The sequence below is a fragment of the Episyrphus balteatus genome, chromosome 1 (genome assembly GCF_945859705.1).
Source record: "Episyrphus balteatus chromosome 1, idEpiBalt1.1, whole genome shotgun sequence".
Lineage (NCBI taxonomy): Eukaryota > Metazoa > Arthropoda > Insecta > Diptera > Syrphidae > Episyrphus > Episyrphus balteatus.
In genome coordinates this window covers 4,861,389-4,874,082 of record NC_079134.1, presented here as the reverse complement: position 1 = coordinate 4,874,082, position 12,694 = coordinate 4,861,389, and the positions used below count along the sequence as shown (strand labels likewise).

Below are 12,694 nucleotides of genomic sequence, written 5' to 3'. Positions count from 1 at the left end.
ATTATTTATTTGTCATCTTAAACGTTCAATTGTGTCGAAATTCCAAACCAACCAGCAAAACAATAAAACCCACACGTACATTAGTTCATAAATTCTAAATAACAACGTTCGTGATTCATTCAAATGCTTTACTCGCACTTACTCTTTATGTGTGTACTGTGTAACTTCTTTAAAACGTGATTTGAGATAAATAATTTTGTTTTTTTGAACTTAAATTATTTAGTTTAAGTATTTGATTATAAATAACTCAAATTATTCACGGTAATAAAACCCAACTCCACATCGTAAGAACTTAATTTATAATAAGATTCGATTTCGAAAAGGATGAAGGATCTCAAAAAGGAGATGTGGTGTAATTCTCGGTCATTTAAAAAAAATTTGAAGACATTTACTCATTTAAAAAATTATTTTGTGTTTCTTCAGATTCATACATAATTTCATTTAAAACAAGACGCAAATAACAACCAAGTTCATTGAATCTTGCTAATTATTTGATTGAGAAAAAAAAAATGTAACTATTCAAGAACATAAACAATTCGCGTATAGCGACATTTTCAGGGGCAATTATAAGAATTGTTGTTTATATTATGAGATGAAATGATTCATCAATATTATAGGACGACGTCATAAAATTTATTATTGGCAACACTACTGGCTTTATACAAGATGTTAGTTTTCTATTAGAGAATATTTGTTTTTTTTTTTAATTCCTCTTTAAATTAATTAATTGTGATAAATTATAACGAATAACATACCATGATATGGTCATTTAAACAATCTATAGATTATATTAACGAGTATGTTTGCATTAGAAATCTTCAATTCAATTTTTGTCTTGATAAAATTAAAAGGCTTATTATGTCATAGAAGTTCAAACTTAAGGCAATTAAAAATACGAACATGGCATCGTTGTTCCAGGACATATCTTTTGTATTCTTTTTTATTTTTTTTTAAATAAATAAGGATAAGGAATGAAAACTATAAAATCAGCTTGAATTTTTAAAACGAAGGTTTTCTTGTTTGAATCTCTTTCATAAGATATGTATGTGACTCAATAGTTTAATTTTACTTCGTTCTATTTCAAATTCATCAAACCATAACTAACAATTTTATAAGACGACACTTTAATAAGAAAATTATAAGAGTCTGATTGCTCCATCATGACTGCCACACATGTAATTTTGAAAATCATATTTACGTTCAAATTAGAAGTTGCTTTTAAAATATATACAAATAATATACAAGTTGAAATATCTCTTTGAGTAACAACCTCGAGGTCATTTTCAGCTCTCATGTTTATTATGCGTTATTTTCTGATTGACATTTATGCCGTACCCTTTTTTTTATTCCATCCGCTTCACTGATGCTTTACCTTCTTGTATTAGGTCGCTGTCTATTTATGGAAATTAATTAGATCGTACATTGCTACTTTTTTTTTTAAATAATCAGTTTATAAGAGTACGAGTAGATATACTCTTATACTATACAATATTTAGATACATAGGTACTTTTAGTTTATGGGTGGGCGTGAGTTACATTAAAGTAACAAAAAAAAAGAAAGTTGACTATATTGAAAATAGTTAATTTTCAACTTTGTTACTCAGAATGAAAATGAAAGTTATTAGATAATTTTTAGTTATGTACATAAATGTATATAACATAGATCTGGAAAACAAATAATATTAAAAACTGTTTTCATTTTTGTACCCAATCTTAATGTTTTTGGATGTGATGAATTCAAAAAAGTTTCTTCTGTCCGCTAGTCCCATTATAACGGGTCAAAGATCACAACATTTTTAATTTTAAAAACGTTAGGTTTTAGATGTTGTGACCTTTGACCCCTTATAATGGGACTAGCGGACAGAGGAAACTTCAGGACTTTTCACAGATTGTAAACCACCCTTACAACAAGCTGTATACCAAAAATCAGCCTGTTACAATTTTTTACCTTGAAAAAATTATTTTTCGTCTATTCTTACTGGATTTATTTTTTATGTTTTTCAAAAAAAAAATACACCTTTTTGTGATTTTGTTTTCATTTATAAAGGCTATTTAGAACCTTTTCATTGAAATTTTTTTCGGACTATTCCTTTGGAAACTTTTTCCCATTCGAATTACCACCGTTTTATGATATTTCATTGTTATCTCAAGTTCATTTTTTTTTCCGAATGCATAACTTGCCATATAATGTACTAATGTACTTGTACATATGTATATCACAAGTTAAAAATGGGTTTCTTACCAACAAACCTAGTATGTAATTCATTTACTAGCAAAAACACTTATCCATCTATTTATTGGTCACCATGATTTCCTTATACAATAGAATTAAATAAATAAAACAAATAATACCATTTACCTCTTCTTTGAAATAATTGAAATTCTTATCTTTTTTTCAGGTGGTTTTGCGATGGTATTTCTGGCAAAAGCCAATTCAGGAAATGCTAAATACGCCCTTAAGCGTATGTATGTAAATAATGAGCATGATCTGAATGTAGCTAAACGAGAAATTCAAATATCCGTAAGTATGATCATCTTACCCCAAAAAAATTATCTAATTTAATTTACCATTATATTTCCCTAATAGAGCAATTTAAATGGCCACAAAAATATAATCGGCTATATCGACTCAAGCATTACTCATACGGGCAATGGAGTTTGTGAGGTTCTTCTTTTAATGCCTTACTGCAAGCATCACATGCTGGCCATGATGAATGCAAGGTTAGTCAAATATCCTTTAAAAATAAATTATATTTCCTATTCATAACACGTAACTTACTTTATTTTAGATTGCAAGTTGGCTTCACCGAATCAGAAGTGTTGACTATATTCTGTGATATCGCTGAGGCAGTTTCACGCCTGCACTATTGTCAAACACCGATCATCCATCGTGATCTCAAAGTTGAGAATATACTGCAAAATGATGCTGGCAATTTCGTATTGTGTGACTTTGGTTCGGCCACTGCAAAAATCCTAAATCCTACAACACACGGTGTAACTGCCGTTGAAGAAGAAATTCAAAAATACACAACTCTGTCCTATCGTGCACCTGAAATGATTGATTTGTATAGTGGCAAGCCCATAACAACAAAAGCAGATATTTGGGCCTTGGGCTGTTTGCTGTACAAATTATGTTTCTTTAATTTGCCTTTTGGTGAGAGTACACTCGCTATTCAGAGTGGTAACTTTTGGATTCCTGACAATTCAAAGTACACAAAAGGAATGCATCAATTGATAAAATTTATGCTCGAACCAGATATGGAAAAGCGACCCAATATATTCCAAGTGTGTGAGATTGCCTTCAAGCTAACAGGCAAAGAGAATCCGGTACAAAATCTGCACGTAAGTGTTTTTTTTTGTTTTGTTTTTTTCTCAATTTATTCTTCCTCCAATTGTTTGTCTTCATTTTTTTTTATCGAATTAATTACACTGGTCAACAAAATTTAACTTTTTTTTTGCCACAAGAACCCAAATATACTTTTCTAGTAGTTTTTGGGGTGCTGAATCCGAATCTGAATTCAGAAAAATTTGATTGGCCTTCGTTTTTGAAATATTACCGTTAGAAAATGTCAAAAAACGTAATTTTGGCTGTTTTCGAGGTTCTGTTTTTATGTGGGGTAGTTCATTATAAACAAATTTGTAAAGGTTATTATAAGAACAGATATTCTTCTTTCAAAAACTGTTTAAATTTTCCCGATATCTCTTTTATTGCTCGAGATATCTTTAGTTTCATTTAATAAGTCAAAGAGAAACTAAATTTAATCTAAAGTTTAAGTCACTGGCCACAGAATTTTTGCCACAAGAACCAAAATATACTTTTCTGAAGGTTTTTGAGTTGCTGAACTCAAATCCGCAATCGGAAAAATTCTATTAGCCTCCGTTCTTGAAATATAACCGTTATAAAAAAAACCCTTTTTTGCATTTTATAACGGTAATATTTTAAGAACGAAGGCTAATAAAATTTTTCTGATTGTGGATTCGAGTTCAGCAACCCAAAAACCTTCAGAAAAGTATATTTTGATTCTTGTGGCAAAAAAAAGTGTAATTTGGTTGGCCAGTGTTGTTTCTGATTCAAAGACCGCTACTTAAATTTTAAATATCTCGGGCAATAAAAGAGATATCGGAAAGATTTAAACATTTTTTGAATGAATAAAACTAGCTCTTATTGGCACCGTTACAAATTTATTCACAATTAATTACTCCACATAAAAACATAACCTCGAAAACAGCCAAAATTACGTTTTTTGACATTTTCTAACTGTAATATTTCAAAAACGAAGGCCAATCAAATTTTTCTGACTTCAGATTCGGATTCAGCACCCCAAAAACTACTAGGAAAGTATATTTTGGTTCTTGTGGCAAAAACCTTGTTGACCAGTGTTATGAATCGAAGACTCATAGCTCGGGGTGGACTTGGAGGAGTATGATGTCGTGGTCTTTATTGTTTCATGTTGAAAATGATTAAGAATTTATTCATGTTGGGTTGTGTCTTTGTTTTTGTATCAATAAAAAAAGATTGAACAAAAAATTTATATTTAATTGGTGTTCATTGTTTGGATAGATTCTATTGGAATTGGTTTAAACTCGTTATAGGCAGATTAAATAATGATGATGTGTTTTTGGCGCTGGTTTATAATAAATATTTTTTTTTTAATTTCCAATAAATAACTAAGAATTTTGAACAAGTGTCTTTTGTGGGTTATCAATGACCTTTAGGTTATTGTGCCAGCAATTATTTGAGTTATAGGAAATTTCCTTTTAAAGCTTTGTCTCCAAGTTATTAAGTTGCTTTTAGTATTTGAATTACTTCGAGATATAAGCGCCAGTTCTCTTGCCTCTGGAGCGAGGCTCTTATGATTGAGCCTCAAACCTATTTGACTTCAATATATGGTTGTGCAAGTTGTTTCCTTAACTCGTAGATTCAGGTGAAACAACCCTTCATAGTACTACCTACGGTTATTCTACTTAAATAGATGCAGGCATTTAAATTTTTAAGTATTTTTGGTATAGTTCCCATGTATTCATTTTACCTGTCTTAGTTTAAAACCTGTTTTGACTAGGACAAATGGGAAAATTTTCCATTCAAACTTTTAATTTGAAATGATTATGATTATCACCTCATTTGAATGACATGATTTAGAAAATGATGGGGTCCATTCACAATAAAGTATAGTATACTCTGTAGTCCAAATGGAATGAAAACTATACCGTTTGAAATTTGGAATTCATATCGGAATATTTCACTTTCTTAATCAATTTAATCTTCGGGTTCTTTTAAGCAAAGGAAATCTCCTTATTTTCGGATTTTATCCTAGAAAATGAAACAAATCTTCTATTTGCCTTTGATTGCAAAAACGGCTCTAAAGATTTTTCTGCGAAATGTTCCAAGAAGAAGAAGATTGGTTTTATAATACAAATTTTATATACTATTGAAATCAGTAAAGTAGAAGAATAAGCACTATATTTAATTGGACTTGTTAAATTATTGATTTAAATAGCTTTTTACGGTTTTAATGATTAAAATCTTAGGGCGAAATTCATAGTCGTTACTCAAGTTAAGAATTTTCTCAACTTAAGCATTCACTTAGTAGAATTAAATCTTGAATTGACAAAATATTTTTTTTTTTCAATCAAACTCACAATGAAATTTGACTGATTTGAGGAAACTATCATCTAAAAATATATATTATTGAATAATTCCCTATTCGTTTATTTCTTTAGTGTTAAATATCGTCTATCCTCAAGTCGAAATTGTACTCTACTCAAGTGGATCGCTCTATTCTTGCTGCGAAAAATGACATTACTTGAGGGAATGCTTAAGTTGAGAAAAATCTCAACTTGAGCAACGACTATCAATTGAGCTCTTAATTTGGTTGGATATAGTTCACATTAGGTTTTTGTTAAAAAATCTATGTAAGTTGAGCTGAATGTAAACAAAATTTGCGTATTGACAAGGTGTCTCACAATAAGTCAACTGACGAGTGTTCCAATTTCTGAAATAAAAAAAAATATGTATACATGCAAATGGAATTTTTTTTATTTTTGAATTTTTGGTAAGCAGTTAACACGATTTCAACGAATATTTCATACAGAAACGTTTAAATAACCCTAATAAGAATAAAATATATTTTTGGATTTCTTCACAAATTAATTTTTTTTTTTGAAAACGGGATCATAATTATAAGCTTGTTACAACAAGCTACAAAGGTTTGCTTCTAGCACCTAAAACCTAGTAGCTAGTAACTTCATTTAATTTTTGATTCTCGTTGTGGCTCTTTTATCCACATTAACTTTCGTGGCTGCTCGCTCGAGGAATTTTGTTCTTCATTGCTATTTAGCAAATTGTCGATTTGGTATTTTCAGATTTTTAAATCATGCTTGTGATTTCTCTATTGAATTTCGTTTACTTGTTTTTGAATCGTAAGTAAATATTGTTTAAGATTGTTACACTCTCCTTACAAGTTTAGTTTTCGTCTTTAAAAACGATCGATTTTATGCTTTCTTTCATCCATTTCTATGGTTTTACAGATAACTGGCGGAATTCTTGGTTTTCTCAAGAAGACACGACCATAAAGCACTCCACTTCCACTTTTTCTGAAAATATTTTGTATTTTATCACAAAAGTTTATTTATTTCGAGCTGGCTTGTTAAGTCCACGCGTGACTGTTTTTATTTTTCTCCCTTAAGACCAATATCCAAAAAAGAATACTCATTTGCGGGAGCGTATCGGAATCCCGCTTTTTAAAATCCCGTTTTTCGAAAATCCCGAAAAAAAAGTTTCAAAATCCCGTTTTCTAAAATACCGCTTTTTTAAATCCCGTTTTCTGAAATCCCGCATTTTAAAATCCCGTCAAATCCCGAAAATCCCGATTTTTTAACCAAATACATGCTTAATTCACAAATAAAAAAAATCATGAGAAATAGACAAAAAATTCAACACATTATGAAAACGGTATTTCTTTTATAAAAATATAAAATGATTAAAGCCTTAAATTGAGTTCACAAGTAAAAGAAATTTCATTTATTTAAATATCAAAATTGTTGAAATGCATCCAAATATAAGTTGAAATATATTTTAATGAAATTTCTTTTGATTATGTAGTGTGTACTTAATTTAAGGTGTTGTGATCATTTTATGTTATTATTAATCTATGGGATTATCACGATTTGATTGTTCTTCTGAAACTTTAAAGTAAATATTAGTTCGTTAATTGATTTCTTTTTAGTATCACATTCCTTACTTTTTCTTATTTTTTTATATATTATATTTTTTGTTAAAGCTTTTAATTAAGGGGTAATAACACCTTGTAAACCACGAAATCGAGAGTCATTTTCATCAGCGTATAAAATAAAGAAGAAATGTTATTTTCTTTTGGTGTTTGTTTAGTTTAATTAAATATATTAATAGGTAACAGAATAGGCTAATGTTAAATTTTTTAATGATGTGAAATTTTTTAAATGGCGGTGTAGTTCAGGATGATAGTAAAATCCTGTGCTCCCATCGGGCGACCAACTAACTCCTACAGTTTTTACCGATTGGGCTGAAATTTTGTGTGGAGCTTAAAAATATTATTCTCTAGTGAAGTACGTAGGATTTTTTTGAAATATTAAAATTTAACGATTTTATAGTCTTTTTTTCAACGAATTTTGTTTTTGGAATGAAATAATTTTTTCAAACTAATGCCATTTCTTTAAAAACTAAAAATCTTCACTAGAGAATAGTATTTTTAAGCTCCACACAAAATTTCAGCCCAATCGGTTAAAAACTGTAGGAGTTAGTTGGTCGCCCGATGGGAGCACAGGATTTTACTATCATCCTGAACTACACCGCCATTTAAAAAATTTCACATCATTAAAAATTTAACATTAGCCTATTCTGTTACCTATTAATATACTTAATTAAACTAAACAAACACCAAAAGAAAATAATATTTCTTCTTTGTTTTATACGCCGATGAAAATGACGCTCGATTTCATGGTTTACAAGGTGTTATTACCCCTTAAATGCGTTTAGAACAATGTCTCATTTTTTAATTTGTTTTAGTATCCCGATTTTGCAAGCAAAACTAGTTGTTTTATTTTAAAAAATCGCGCGATTTTTTAAAATAAAACAACTAGTTTTGCTTGCAAAATCGGGATAATAAAAAACGGGATTATAAAAATCGGGATTTTAAAAAGCGGGATTATAAAAAGCGGGATAATGAAAAACGGGATTTTAAAAGCGGGATTTAAAAAAACGGGAATATAAAAAGCGGGATATCGAACCCAACCCCTCATTTGCATGTAAGTTGCGGTATCCGATCCTTCCAAAGTTCATTGTTGACTTTTTAACAATTTAGTAGAACTACTCAGAGGTGACATACCTAATGGATGTTTTGCAACCTACTTTTGAATATTTAACAAAATAATAATAAAAAATTTGTAACTAAACTAAAAAATAAATGTTAAATAAATTAAACAATTTGAATTTTTTAGAAATCACCTCTACCCGTACTCGAACAACTGGCAGTGCCTCCATTCGAGACTGAATTTAAACGCCTCCACAGTTCTGCTTCCGTCAAAGTCAAGCCCCAAAGTGTACCTATTGTAGAATCTGGAACAAGTGTTGCACCTAGACAACGACCTAAAGGAAGTTCAGCACACAGTCAGCACCCATTGTCCTTGGGCTTACCACCTAGTCCATCGCCACGCAATAATATAACATCACCCCAACCCGTAGTTGAACAATTCCAAGCAAACTTCCCAGCAATTACTGCTCCATCTCAGCAACCGGCACAACAACAACAACAACAAATAGCAGCTCCACAAACCCAGCAACAGCCAGCACCAGTCACAACACCAGTTCAAGCAATGCAACAGCCAATACCGACGGCACATTCACAAGTACCGCCGCCTCCAACAACAGGCAACAGAGCCAATTTGGATAGACTCTTTGAATCAACTTACCCAGATCCGTTTAGTGAAGCAGCCAGTATTGCAGCTGCTTCCATTGAGAATACTCTGCCCGAGCAGCCGATGTCACTTCCACCGGACATGATTGCCGCACTTGGAACTCCAACAAAAACAATGCTGACACCACCAAAGTCTAGCGGTGGTCATAGACGCAATGTAAGCGACACTTCGGCATTCAATAAGTAAGTATCCGTCTTGTATTCTTGCCCTGCTAACTGATCCTTTGAAAATATTGTCCTTTTTTGTATTTTTTCTGTATTTTTTTTTTTGTTCATTCTTTTTTAATATTTTTTTTTGTTTTTTTTTTTAATTTCTGTTACGCTGTGCTTGTTGAATGCTCTCCGATTCCAAATTGCCCGAATGTTTTTTTATTGAATTTGTCCCACACCCAGAACTTTTGCAAACGAAACTTCCCAGTTCCTTGCTCCCTACGATCAGTCTGTGAAGAGCCGCAGTGGTAACGTTGAATCACCACCCAACAGCGCTGGTGGCGGCAGTCAAGGCTCCAACCCCGGGCTTTTCCTATCCGAACAGAATATGGCCAATGCACGCTTGCTATCGCAATCGATTTCTGCTTCCATTTCCAATACAGAGCTTTCTAGTTTGCCAGCTAATACGACAGGAACGTCGTTAGAATCAGCTGCAGCTACTGCGGGTGCTTCGCTCACCCTTGAGGCAAGGGTCGATGCTTGGAATCCATTCGAAGAGCAGCCATTCAGTCAAATGACTGAGGATCATATTTTTGAAGTGGAATTTGATAAGATTCGTCAGCGTGGTAGTCAAGGAAGTGAGTTTTTTCCTTTTTTCATTTCAATTTAATCTAAATTTCTATGTCTTCAAATTAAAGGTATTACAGCAAAATCAGGCTCGACTGCATCCACATTGACACCGACTGAAAACAATCACTGCAGCAACAATCAAATGCAGTCCACACCAATTCCCGTGGTGGCATCTGCTGCTCCCCCAGCAGGAGTAGCCCCAGTTGTAGCACAAGTAGCAGCTCCAACCACTGGTGTCAGTGGCGGTGGGCCAACTATAAACAACCCCATCATCCCTGAGGACCCATTTGGTTCGGCACCATTTAGCTTGCCACCCGGATTGCGTGAGAAAGCCTCAGCACTAAGAAAAACCGGAGGTAAAGCATGAAATTTCTTTCATATAAAATTTATATTAGCATAACTTAGAAATCGCACACACAGACGATATAGATGCCGTCGTGTTGATTACCCAGTGCAATGCAGAAGAGGAGTAGTCCCATTTAGATCTAGTTGTATTTTCTTCCAGCTCTTAGTAAACACATCAGTCGATGTCCTTCAGGAATTCAAAATTTAAAATAACCAAAATTAAACCAAAAAAAAAAAAAACAGAAAACAAATTCAAAACAAACACAAAATTTCATTACAATGTTGTGGGTTTTGGCAAAAGAGAATTTTTTTTATTGAAGATTTGTTTCCAAGGTGTATAGTTATAATAATAATGACTGTGAATTTGGTATTTTTTGCTCAAAGCTTAATTGCATATCAATATGTAAATGTTTGATGTTGTATTTATGTACTTTGTGTAACTATAGAAATTGCAAGCAATATTTTTAGATTAACGGTTTATTATTTTTTATATTATATTTGTGTTTCTTTAGACTACAATAATTGCTACCAAGTGATTCTGATTACATTTACTCTAGGGGAAAAGTTGGAAAATGTAGTCAGAAACACTTAAAAAATCTTCACAATGTCCAATGGAATGCACTGGATTTAGTTTAGACCGAAAGTCGAATTCCCTATTTCTTTTTATATTTAATAATTTTTTATAATTTACCACTGACTTACCAAGTACCCCTTTTTCTGTTTATAATTTTTATGCATTCAATTGTAATTAATGAATAATCTTCCCTATGACTGCCAAGCTCTTTAGTGCCCTTATAATTCGCATTGTGTCGCTTAAAAGCGGTCGACAGAGCTAAGGTGCGAATGGATTTTCTTTTCGGAATTAGAGGAGATTCAATTCGATCTTGTTAGCCTTCTCGAAGTTTATTTTCGTTTTGATGAAGTATTTTTATCCGAGTGCAGGCCGCAAGCCGCTCCTTATTGGCCCTAGCTCTGAATATTTCGGAGTAGCCCATATAAGGTTTTCACCAAGTAGTTCATCCTAACTGGAACTGTAGACGCCACCGTTGATCTCATTCTAGAGATTTTTCCACTGCCGGATGGATCTAAGGAGAAGTACCTTAGTGGGAATTCTTCTCCCCCCTTTTAACTTCCAACTGAGGTTTTACCGAATCTTAAGTTGAATTGGTAGAATTTGATCTCCTAGCTTGAACCTTAAACTTTAAACTCGAAAGGATTTAATAATCCTTGAACGATTGAAAACCACGATGCGACATAAAAGCTCATTAGAAGTACGCAATCTATACAGTGACTTAAGATGTATTCGAGGCAAAATAGTTCTACTTTCTCTCAAAGTCACTTTTAGTAGCTAAACACTACCACTAATTCCAATATCAATCGCATCGACTAAATAAAAGGTTCCCTCAAATCAGACACTATAGCAGTAACGCCTTATGCAGCGCTATGTGATAAAACTAGCTGATGCGAAGAATGTGCGTTGCATTGCTGAAAAATTCATCTACCGAAATGGCCTCCACACAATTCCTGACCATTGTTAATGACAATGTTGATGTCATGATACGATAGTTGCTTAAATTAAGCCTTAATTTTGGCTCTGTACTAATGTAATTTGCCGAGTTTACAGCAGTGTCAGATAGACAAATTTCTTGACCACCTCAAAGTTATAAAAACATTGTGGCACATGCAATATCCCATGAAGGAGCACGACCTAGTGACAAACAACACTCAATCATAAAAGTGTTCGTGTAATTAATTTAAAAAAATGAAAGGGACCTACCGATTCCAAACGTTTAAGCAGAGATGCACTTTCTCATGACATTGATACTCTTGATACTCAAAGTTATATACCTGTAGAAAATGTTTTGCTTTAATATGAATAATTCTCAAGAAAACACAGCATTGAACTTTCTGGAAAGGAGATGTGGGGGGGTCGGGAGTTGGCTAAAATAAGATTTCTTGAGTTGAATGTAGAGTTTTGGAGCTATAGCCAACCCAGAACCAGATCATTCGTCTTCGGCTAAATGATATCAATCTCATTCAGGGCTGCTATTCTCGTGCTGATAAAGGCCTATATAATCAAGAAAACATTAACCCTTAGTTTAGTATTCTTGCTTGTGAGTTCATATCGGTCCACTGCCGGGAAAATTTAGAGGATTCAGTAGCCAAGTTTAATACTCAAGGTACGGATGTAGTATTTCATAATTTTTTTTGGTGCAATATATTTTGATTCGTTGTTTATGATTTTATTCTCTTTATTTGTATCCTTACTTAATCGTTTAGAAAAAAAGAAGACTGACATTTGAACAAATTCAAAAACCAAAAAATTCTCTTTGGCACAACAAAGCCCCCAACATTGCCAGCGTTCATGTAGTTTAAATGTGAAAATTTTTAGCAGCGTAGACAAGCTTTATTGTTCTACGATAAAAGTATAAAATAAATCAAATAAAATTAATAAAATTTTATTTTGTGTTCTATATGTAGTGTACTTAAAGCTCTCTTCTGTCAGGATGTTTCAACAATACGCAAATAACAGAAAATATTAAATTAAAAAAAAAATCACAAAACAAAAAAAAATAGACAAATAAATTTAAATGAAACAAAATGTTATTAAATTACTT

The 12,694-nt window shown here is 32.4% G+C and overlaps 1 protein-coding gene across 2 annotated transcripts in view; it reads left to right on the top strand.

Moving 5' to 3' along the window:
- LOC129905314 (AP2-associated protein kinase 1) overlaps nucleotides 1–12,694 on the top strand; it is a 43,620-nt gene that overhangs the window by 23,152 nt on the left and 7,774 nt on the right. For both annotated transcript variants that reach the window (XM_055980766.1, XM_055980765.1), the window contains exons 2-7: nucleotides 2,400–2,521; nucleotides 2,588–2,721; nucleotides 2,790–3,342; nucleotides 8,476–9,134; nucleotides 9,345–9,739; nucleotides 9,800–10,087. In XM_055980766.1, coding sequence (XP_055836741.1) covers nucleotides 2,400–2,521; nucleotides 2,588–2,721; nucleotides 2,790–3,342; nucleotides 8,476–9,134; nucleotides 9,345–9,739; nucleotides 9,800–10,087 — 2,151 coding nt within the window. The remainder of the gene's footprint in view (nucleotides 1–2,399; nucleotides 2,522–2,587; nucleotides 2,722–2,789; nucleotides 3,343–8,475; nucleotides 9,135–9,344; nucleotides 9,740–9,799; nucleotides 10,088–12,694) is intronic.